The following is a 10,662-nucleotide window of genomic DNA, read 5'->3' as shown; positions in this document are numbered from 1 at the left end:
ATCTATCTATCTATCTATCTATCTATCTATCTATCTATCTATCTATCTATCTATCTATCTATCTATCTATCTATCTATCTATCTTTAGGGGTGATGGATGGATGGATGGTGGATGGAAAGTTAGTTTAGTCATGACATATCTCAGTCAGCAGGTGTCAGTATTGTATTTAATAAATTCAGAGGAGCCACTTACGTGACCATTTTGACATAGCTTGCAATATTTATAGTTAAACATCATATAACTGCTTACAGATATTTGAATCAAAATGTTCTCATTTTAAAAAGAAATACAATGAAGCGCGTATAATCGCCGGCGATTTTAATGATGCTTGGGATGATTTTGTGCAGTGGTTTTTAATGTGGCGTCTGCGGATCTTTGGGGGTCGGTGAAATAATTTGGGTGTTTTGGAACTGATTTTGTCTATCTTTTAAGGTACAGATTTTTGCCTTGTTTGGCTTAGACTTTGTTTTTTGGCGCCGACTCTGGCCGCTGTTGATAGTGCGCTATCTGTCTATCAAAGCCTTTTGCCCAACTACATATCCCACAATGCACAGCAAGAACTTTGCACCATGGAAGTCAGGCCGAGCCACTCGAAGGCCACTTGAAAGGCTTGCGAAAGTCATGAATTGCCCGCTAGCGCCTCCAGGTGGTTTTGGGGTCTCAACACAAAATTTTTTGTTGCACCCTGTTGGTGAGTTGCCGTTGAAAGGATTCATGCAAAACAAAAAAAAAAGCTGAAAATGCATGATAAAACTTTGGGTTTTCAATGTACAAAGTTGACAACATTTCCAATTTTTTAATGGCAGTGAATGAGCCCGACATGAGCTATTGAAAGTCTCGTTTCTCTTGTGTGCTTCTTTTGCACACGGAAACAAAGTTTTGTTTCTTTGTTTGCATTTTTGTTCCCCCAGATGTATCATCACAAAGCATGTCATCAATTCTTAGAAATCTTCAGAATTCCTGCATGTTTTCCATTTTTTTCTCTCAAACACACCTAATTCAAATGATTATGATTATTTATTTTTGTATATGTGTTTCGTATATCGTATCGTGGTCTATGTGATATACACTCCCGGCCGTATCCTAGACTAAGAAAGAAGTAATATATGCCATACATTTAATTTTATCCAAGATGACAAAACAACTAAATAAATCACAATCACAACAGACACATGAAGTCCATTTTAAATGTAAAGCCAGCCTAAATTTTGCAGATTCTCTGTGGCAGTCTCCGTTTACAAATTTATTCATGGAAAATAATGCAGAATGTAAATATGATTTAAAAATAATCAGCAGTGCAGTGAACAGCCCCCCCCCCCCCCAAAAAAAAAAAAAAAGAACAGCGATATATGGAAGGGCGGGAGTACCATTTCATCTACGATTCTCAGGTGAGAGAGTACAATAGCAGGCCAAAAGCGGAAAAAGGAAAGAGCGGCTCCTACATGACCCAAAGTGACAAAATGCTAGCGCAGACGGCTATCGCCATGGAAAGCTGGATGGATGTGGCGCCGTTACATCGGTCGGTGTTACAACATTTGGCGGCGGCCTTGATATTTGTTCCAAAGAGGGTGAAATTCAACGACTGCCCGCACACAGCTTGATCCACGCAGCCGGTGTATAGTACCTCCACATCCGAATTAGAACCAAACGCTGAAACAGGGATAACATAAAAAACAAATAACAATGTGACACTGATGAGTTCCTTGAACAAATCCCAAGTACGAAATTCACCACCTGCCACTGTTCCGAAACTGCTGTTTCTTTTTTGGTTTGTTTGTTTATTTTTGTTGGAATTCAAGAAGAGAAACCACCAATAAAGAGACAGCAATAATATAGTTAGCTACCTCGTGCAAAATACAAATACAAATGGCTAACACAGGAATGCAAACCACAGACACCTAAAAGAAATCAATCGATAAATAAAAGGTCGTCTCCTTACTTAAACTTCCACGGACGCACTGCTCGTTTGCGTCACACGTGACTTCATCCGAACATACGTCGCCTGTACTGACGGGGCATTCGAAGCAGATCAGGCACCGAGCTGTTCAATGAGAACATAACAACATTTATATAGTCAAAAAACAGAACTCCCAGAAGTTTTCCTTGGTACTCTCATACTTTCCATGTCACGTATATACTCGGAAAAAAAAACAAGTCCCAAGTGCCGGCTATAATCTTTAGTTTTGACCATCGGGAGGAATGGCGCCATTTTTTTTTTGTCAATTGTGAAATAATTAGAAAGTCAATGTAACACGTTCAATCCGTCCTTTCAAGAGTTTAGTTTGACAAAGTCCTTTGTTATGGCTCCATACATTTGCGTCCTTGTCGCTGTCCAGCTGGGTGCAACTGGGTGCTTTGCATTTATGTGGAAGGCTAAACTTGAGTTGCTTTTGTGGCTAGCAAGCTCCTTATAAATTTAGCATATCACTCTACTTTTAGCTATTGTACCATTAAGGCATTTTTTATTTTATTTATTTAAATTTAAGATTTAGCAGTTATTGGGCTGACAATCTTCACATGCTCTTCATTTTTTACTTTTTCCTTCTGTCGGATTTTTAATTTAGTCATTTATTTTCATGCATATATTTTTTGATTTCATTAGCAGAGGTTTACCTACAGATTTGTTCTCACATGCATGTAGCATAAAAAATAATTTGCCACCCTATTGCATTCTTTTAGCGCTCAGCTTCATCACTTTAATGTTAAAGAATGTCCATTTCAGATGAAGAAAATCCAAGCGAACCAAATCAACGAGTTACATCCATCTTACCGACTGCTACGGTAGTAGCCAGAAGAATTGCCGTTCTCCAAAAGTTGTTCATTGTTCCGTTGCGATCACAAGCTCGGGAGATGCGAGAGTCCTATCGATTAAGATGCTACGACGACTTATATACCCCGCGGTTACTATGAAATACACGAGCGGACAATAATCCCACTCTTCAAGTTTGAGCACTTCTCATTGGATGTTTTTGATTCGAAGAGGATTAAAGCAACTCGTGAGATAACATCTACAAGCTTGAGCCCACATACTATACATACAATAACTGTATCACTATTTCGCTTTCATTTTTACTTGCACTGCAGGCTTTTTGGGGGCGTGTAATGTTCACTCATGGACCCGTTTTTCAGGCATTTTTTTCTCCTGAGACATAAAACAGCTTCCAACTACATACATTAAGAAGGAAAAAAACACCTAGTTACACACGTGGACAAAATGTTTGCTGTTTTTTTGTTTAATGAAAGAAAATTCACATCGGTCGGAGAAATACCTTGAATGTGACAAAAGTCATAATAAATAAAAATTCGGTGGAATTTCGCCAATGAAAGTCAGACGTTGCTTTCAACCATTTTCCGAAATAAACAGAAACAGAACAGATATCACTAGAGTGTTCGTATGGCGTATGATTAGATAAGCACTAGTCAAGGGTGTCAGCTACCTTTTCATCAAAAAAACAAACAAAACATATTTGATTAATTCACGCCCATGGCACCGAAAGAGTTAAATCGGATATGTGAGAATACACATAGGAGGAAAACTCTTCAGTTGTTCAGTTTGCAGTACAGCATTTATTCAAATATGATCAAACACAGCCGGAAAACACTTTAATAGCAAAGTTTATAATGAATTATTAATAGTTCATTTTTTAAAACAGTAGGGGAACTAAAACATATTTCCCTTGTATTGACATTAAAGGATGTTGTTAGGCCCAAAAAAAAGTCTCCAGTCTGTTAGGTTTTTCATAATTGCTTCATTTATTGATGAGTTTGCGACGAGAAATTCAGTTCGCTGTTGTAAATAGACGTACAACATACTGAAATGCCCATTAAGGTTCAATTTCTGTATTTGTGACTTCAAACAACACCGAGGTGACTAAATGTTTCATTCGTGTTTGCAGTCTGTACAAACATCTCATATTGTCAAACCCTGATTGTTGAATGATTGTAGTAGCAGATACAGTCATTCCAGTTTACCCCAAGATTATCCCCAAAACAGAACAAAAATATCAAAAGAAGCAGACAATTATTGATTTTATTCATATGCCCTTTCATTGTCATCCATTGTCATATTGAGTCATAGTGAAACTAGTAAAAAAAAAGCGATTAGTCACTGCCAATTCCCCGATTGGTCCGTTAAGGTCATGCGCAGGTCACCTGAGAATTTGCTTGCTGTTTCCCGTATTCTGTTGCAATGCAGTGAAGCCGTGAAAAATGCAATATAGCGAGGAATGACTCTTTTATTCACGATCGCCGTGGTAACGAGGACAATGGCGGCTCAAAAGTAGGAAGACAGTCCTACATGGCCCAAAGTGACAAAACGGCGGCGCAGACGGCTAGCGCGAGGGAAAGCTGGATGGACGCGGCGCCATTACATAGTTCGGTGTCGCAACAATCCACGGTGGCCGTGGCCGTAGTTCCAAACTCGTTCAATTCAAATTGTTGAGTTTGTCCGCACAGGTCTTTAGACACGCAGCCGGTGAATAGTAAGCACACGTCTGATTCCGAACCGAAATCTGAAAAAAGGCAGAGCGTAAAAAGACATTCAAAATGTGATAAAAGATGGATTCAGTTACCACAGTCATTTAATGTTAAAAAAAAAAAAAAGGGTTGTCTCCTTACCTACTCGTCCAATGAGGCAACTTTCAGTCTCATCATCACACGTGACCTCATCGGAACATATTTCCCCAGTACTGACCGGGCAGTCGAAGCAGGTCAAGCAGTGTCCTATTCGGAAATCAAAAAGTCAAAAGACGACTTTGTTTTCCCCTACCAGAAGTTCCTCTCATAACATCTCGTTCGGCGTCACATACGCCCTTGGACAAAATGATTGGCATGCTTCGCGTTAATCCCAGAAAAAACTTGAATCTGACAAAAGTACGAATAAACAATTCATGGAAAATAACCTGACCCTGCTTTTGAATTGCGCTTCGAAAATATAAAGCCTAAAAGTATAAAAAATACAAAAACAACTTATAAAACGGGCCAGGACAAAAAAATGATGGAATCCTTAACCTTTCTTTTACTTGTATCTTTTTTTTGTTTGTTTGCTCGTGCTTACTAAAATGTGCTTATTATATGTTTGTTGTTTATATGTTTAGTAAAAATAATAAATCAAATGAAATTCACAACATCCTAGGCTACAATCAGACATTTTCCCAGAAACCGTGTGGCTTGTTCTAACATGCATTTCGGTAAATTTCGGTTCTGTTTTTATTAGTGCTGTCAAACGATTAAAAACAAAATCAACTAACTCATGGAGTAGTCGGTCTAGTTATCTCTTTTTCATCTCAGGTCAAAATTTCTCTGAGAAACCGTCAACCAGATGACCAAGATGATTTCTCTGCATGACATCGGAGAAGCGACTTTGTTTTTATCTTGTGAAGTGTAATTGCATTAAAAAGGATTGGCATCATTTAAAAAAAATATATATTTTAGACAATGTGGTGCAGTTGATCATTTTTTTCAGCTTTAGACTAAACTGTAACCTGCATAAAACCTCTAAAAAAAATGCAATGGTTAACAGTTGAAAGTCTTTCTAGAAATGACATTTATTTTATTTATTTTTGCGTTTGTCCAGTTCAAGTTCATGTTATTTTAACATTCGTTTAACATTAAATAATGTGAATATCCAACGATAAATTACATAAAAAACATGCAGGTATGCAGCTCTCTAAAAACGCTGGTGCCTACCCCCACTTTAAATGAATAAACTTTTAATTTATTTGCTTTGTTCAACTCAAGTTAATGTTTTGACCACTATGCATTTTTCTTGCATTTACAGAGGGCGACCTACAGTTTTTTTCCGATGCAAGTGGCATAAAAAAGAATTTGCACCTTCTTAGTTTTTGGGGGGGTTTAACTGTGACAAAAATTATTTTCATGCTCAATTTTTGCTGCTGCAGCTCATATACCGGTGTGGCTTATCGTCCCATAAATTCGGTAATTATTTTTAAGTAGTGCAAAGGCAATACAAAATGTTTTTGTCTTTCTCCCCAGATTAATTTCAGATCACCTGAGACCCAAATAAAATAAAATAAAATAAAATAAAATAAAATAAAATAAAATGCAATTAAATTAAATTAAATTAAATCAAAATAAAATAAAATAAAATAAAATAAAATAAAATAAAATAAAATAAAATAAAATAAAATAAAATAAAATAAAATAAAATAAAATTAAATTAAATTAAATTAAATCAAAATAAAATAAAATAAAATAAAATAAAATAAAATAAAATAAAATAAAATAAAATAAAATAAAATTCATTCATCTCACCAAGTGCTACAGCAGTAGCCAGAAGAACTGCCGCTCCCCAGAAGTTGTTCATCATCATCTTCTTGTTATCCCAAGCTTGAGAGATGCGAGAATGCGTTTGAGGTAGAAAGAGGATGACTTATAAACGGTTCGCTTGGTGCGGTTTACCCAATTAAGCTGACATTTCAGATTTGAGCAGCGGCTGTTATTAAGATGTTTTTGTAGTGACATTATTGAAACATCTCAAATTGGCACCTGAGTACGAGCGCTTTGCCAATGTTTCGCTTTCATTTCGACGTCATTGTTTTTTTTTGCTCGTTTCTCGCTCGTCGTTTGCCCTTCGTTGTAGGTCCTGGACCCATCTTGGATTGTTTCAGGCATTTTTCCATCTTTAGACATGAAACGGCTCATTGAGGTCAATCTCATATGAACTAGAACGGTGGTTCTCAAATGGGGGTACTTGGAGGAACTTCAGGGGGAACGTCACATTTTAAATCAAACAAACATGCAGAAATCCTTTCGAAAAATATTGAATTCAACCTTGAAATATTGTACGTGATTCACTAGTTCGTTTATAAACGGATTCGCGTGATTTCTATTTCGCTATGGTCCAAAAACAGGGCAAATGTTTTCATCATTCCAAAAATTCACCATTTTAACAAAATGTATTTTTTTCATTTATTTCTCAGTCCCTATTTGAAGATGAAATCATTCACACATTCACGTTTGGCATTATTTTCAAGATGCACAAAATTCATACTAAAAATGAATATTTTTCACCATTGAAATACAAAGATGGAAAAAAAAAGTTGGGTTCTTTTTCTCATAATTTCAAAATATTTGGACCAATTCAAACTGTTCCAACTTCAAACTGTTCATCTTACTGTAGGCAAATGTTCTCGTCCCGAAATATTTTATTCTTTACCATTTAAATATATAGAAAAAAACAATTCATTACATTATTGGAGGGGTTCCTATGTCATTTCTACAATTCTTCACAGATTCAAGTCATTCCAATAGTAACATGCTCAGCTCACATATTTGACATTACTTTGAATGATATGGAATGATAATGTGTATCATTCTATATCATTTATCATCTTCCCAAATTTTTCATTTCACTCATTCAAAAGTTTGTTTGCCGGGATACAAAAGGCTCGAATACAATTCGGGTTTTTCATTTCAACTTGATTTATTACACTTATCATGGGATATGAAATTACAGTAGCACACTTGAATATTTTTGTGCACGCAGCATTGACTTGCAGATTAAACAACTTGCAATTTAAATATTTCAATTTCAGTCAGGACCGGTGTGACTTAATGTTGCATCAATGCATTTTCTTTGTTTCAAAAAGCACAATCGCTGCACGTTCACTTTACTGAAATATCTTCCCAATCCCTTATTCTTGCGCAATTAAAGTAGTGTGCAAAAATCAATTGTCGCAGGCAAACGTGCAAAGAGCGAAGACTTTATCGTAGAAAACACATCGAGTCCTAGAAAACTCCGAGCCACATAGCCCACAGTGAAGAAACGGCTACGCAGACGGCCGCCGTCGCAGAAAGGCGGACAGACGCGGCGCCGTTGCACAGATCCGTGTTGCAACACTCGAAGGAGGCGGTGTAACCGTTTCCAAAGATGTCGCCGGTCAGCACATCCCCGCACAGGTCGGAGTCCAGGCAGCCGCGGATTTGGAGGGTGAAGCTCCCTGTGGAATTGAATTCTGAAAAAGCAGAACAGAAAAATAAGCCATATAGCGATTCCGTTGGGTAAGCTTCAACGTCTCGGGCTTTCACGTCATTTATTTTGTAAAAGTGTAAAGAAGAAAGAAGAAGAAAATACACAAAAACGTATAGGAAGGGGAAATACCTGGCACAAAGGAAAATGCTAACAAGTAAACAATATATAACATGCTGAAGATAAGAGCTAACATTAGCTTGCATGTTACTCAGTCACATTGTTGGGATCAATAAACAAACTGGTTTGGGGCCACGCTCCCACTTACAGACACTCTTGATTTCACGAAGAAACAGAACGTGTTTGTCATGGTTTCACCCACAATCACCGCCCTTCCTCACAACAAAATGTAATATCAACAGCGGCCAGAGGTGGCGCCAAAAAAACAAGATCAAGCAAACCACAGCACAAATAAATAAACTGTTAAGGGTAAACTATATCAGTTCCAAACATCATTATTTCAGGTGCGGCCCGGTACGAGTATCTCAAAGGACTGGAATTGGGCCGCGGACCGACGGTTGGGGACCTTTCATCTAGCGTACACAAAATAAAGACTAATTAATATTTTGAGTTGTGTACTGAATATATAAGATTAAGATGTTCTATGCTATAGCAGCAGTAGGTATACAGATTTACTAATAACACCTGTTGCGGATTATTGCGATTCTATTTGTAGTAAATGACTCATATGTCAAACGATCATAAAAACTCTTGAAAAACGTCTGTAAAAGATGATACAACAAAAGGCTGTGTGCCATTTCTCTTTTATTTGATAAACATTTGCCAAAGCTAGCATGATAACATTTTAACAGTTAGCAAAAATGCTAACTTCAGGTTAATCTCTAATGATCTTAAATGCATATTTTTACAATCTTTTCGGTACGAACTTGGACTGACATGCAACAACAGTAACACTAAATAAAAATGTCACAGCCCTTCAAGAGCCAGAATATGTAGATTTAATGGAAATAAAAGATAAAATGTCTCCTTACGTGCATTTCCGCGGTAGCAGCTCTGGGTTGCATTATTGCACGTGACGTCACTGCCAAACAGACACAGATTGACGACACCGACGGGGCACTGGCGGCAGGTCAGGCTGTGTGCTGTTAGGTGAGGAAAAGGGGAGAAAAAAAAGATTTTCTGAAATGACCCTTGGTACCCTCAAATTAAAATCAAATGTTACCCAACAACATTAACAACAAAACACAGTTTTTCTTTTCCCGGCTAGTCCGAGCTGACTTTTTGCAAGACATTTGCAGTCGAATGATCTAACACCTAAAAAGTGTAGCGGTTGTTTTGATATCAAATAATTATTCTTGTTTCTTATCGGGTGAAAGGGGGATTGGTTTCCGAGCAATATTTTGTTTGTAAAGACAACTTTCGATGTACTATTCTTAAACCACATTAGGGTTTTTATATAAAAAAAAAAAGTCTGCTAGCTTAAAGGCTTGCTTGATTCACGTGTGAAAGGTTTGTCTCTATATACACCATGTAATTAATTGGCCACCTGAGTAGGGTGTGAACACCTGCCTCACCTCAAGTTGATGAGCTCTAGCTTAGCTATGAGCCTAATGAGGGCCAGAATTGAAGAAAATCCAAAGATCAATCCATTCAAATGGATTGTGTAGATGTAGCTAATGTTAGGGTTAGGGTTAGTGTTAGGGTTACAACTAAATTCATGAGAATAACTCCTCCTGTTCAGGGTCATGGGGATTTGGGGCCTATCCCAGCTAACTCTGAGAAGCAAATGAACTTTTGAACATTTACATTATTGTTAAATAGGAACATCTTTGTTAAATAGGAAGTGAACTGAACCTGAAGTCAAGTAAGTGAACTATTACATTATTAATGAATAAATAACATTTTCTAATTGGAATTTATATATATATATATATATATATATATATATATATATATATATATATATATATATATATATATATATATATATATATATATATAAAGTATAAAGAAAACACAGTAGCAGTCAATAAATTAAACCCTAACCCTTGAAATTTCCTGTAAAGTTTAAGCCAACATGTCAATCAGTTTTAGATGAACAATAAGTTCCTGAAATTAAACATTAAGAAACAGGTTAAATTCACATTAGCTTCAGCCACTTCACTTCTGAGTTACTGTCAACTTACCAGCAGCTACGACCGTAGCCAGGAGAATAACTGTTTTCCAACCGTGGTTCATGGTATTCCTGAAATCAAACGATCGTCCGATAATATAACGCTTTCGGTTTAGGCTAATGGCGTACTTGAAGGGACAGGTGACGAGGTGAGAAACCAACACACGAGTCAACGTCAGACCAACGTCAGCAAAAATGCCACTCTTCAGGTTTCGGCCCTTGTCTCTTGGATATAAGATGAATGAAAGTCTTTCAAGGATTCCCAAATTTGGACTTAACTTGCTGGGGATGAACCTTCTTTGTCAGAAGCCACACATCACTCACATCTATGGGCACACAGGAAACATTCTTTTTCAAAAACAGTAGCGGGTCCACGTTTTTTAATTTCAAGCATGACTGTGTCCCCAACACTCTTTCAGTTACAGGCACTACTTTGTACTCTTCTTTTTCTGCCATTTTTGCTCTTCAAACGTAAACCAAACAGATCTGTGACGTCAATCGCATCGGTGGGAAAAGTACGACAAAAACCAAGGAGGA

At 37.1% G+C, this 10,662-nt stretch overlaps 1 protein-coding gene and 2 long non-coding RNA genes across 3 annotated transcripts; all 3 read right to left on the bottom strand.

The window, feature by feature from the left end:
* Positions 1–148: 148 nt before the first annotated feature.
* On the bottom strand, positions 149–2,941 carry LOC148406137 (uncharacterized). Its single transcript, XR_015864048.1, has 3 exons — positions 2,772–2,941; positions 1,941–2,042; positions 149–1,651 (listed from the first exon to the last, which is right to left on the bottom strand). It is a non-coding gene; the product is annotated as an uncharacterized LOC148406137 (long non-coding RNA).
* A 1,453-nt stretch (positions 2,942–4,394) lies between these two features.
* On the bottom strand, positions 4,395–6,358 carry LOC148406136 (uncharacterized). The gene is made up of 3 exons (XR_015863953.1): positions 6,275–6,358; positions 4,619–4,723; positions 4,395–4,512 (listed from the first exon to the last, which is right to left on the bottom strand). It is a non-coding gene; the product is annotated as an uncharacterized LOC148406136 (long non-coding RNA).
* An 825-nt stretch (positions 6,359–7,183) lies between these two features.
* LOC148406135 (uncharacterized) lies at positions 7,184–10,298 on the bottom strand. The gene is made up of 3 exons (XM_088405134.1): positions 10,139–10,298; positions 8,984–9,094; positions 7,184–7,977 (listed from the first exon to the last, which is right to left on the bottom strand). The coding sequence occupies exons 1-3, from the start codon at positions 10,188–10,190 to the stop codon at positions 7,751–7,753; spliced, it is 390 nt and encodes a 129-aa protein (XP_088261260.1). The 5' UTR covers positions 10,191–10,298; the 3' UTR covers positions 7,184–7,750.
* Between the last annotated feature and the right edge of the window lie 364 nt (positions 10,299–10,662).

Source organism: Hippichthys cyanospilos, chromosome 21 (genome assembly GCF_059441005.1).
Source record: "Hippichthys cyanospilos isolate Australia breed blue-spotted pipefish chromosome 21, RoL_Hcya_1.0, whole genome shotgun sequence".
Classification (NCBI taxonomy): Eukaryota; Metazoa; Chordata; class Actinopteri; order Syngnathiformes; family Syngnathidae; genus Hippichthys; species Hippichthys cyanospilos.
The sequence above is the reverse complement of the archived record's forward strand: the minus strand, read 5'-3'. Positions and strand labels throughout refer to the sequence as shown.

What these genes read in the sequence shown, in the direction of transcription:
- LOC148406135 (XM_088405134.1), bottom strand. Translation starts at nt 10,190, where the DNA reads ATGAACCACGGTTGGAAAACAGTTATTCTCCTGGCTACGGTCGTAGCT. An exon ending in GGCTACGGTCGTAGCTGCTG is followed by an intron (nt 9,095 to 10,138) that starts GTAAGTTGACAG and finishes CTCACCTAACAG; the next exon opens with CACACAGCCTGACCTGCCGC. An exon ending in CTGCTACCGCGGAAATGCAC is followed by an intron (nt 7,978 to 8,983) that starts GTAAGGAGACAT and finishes CTGCTTTTTCAG; the next exon opens with AATTCAATTCCACAGGGAGC.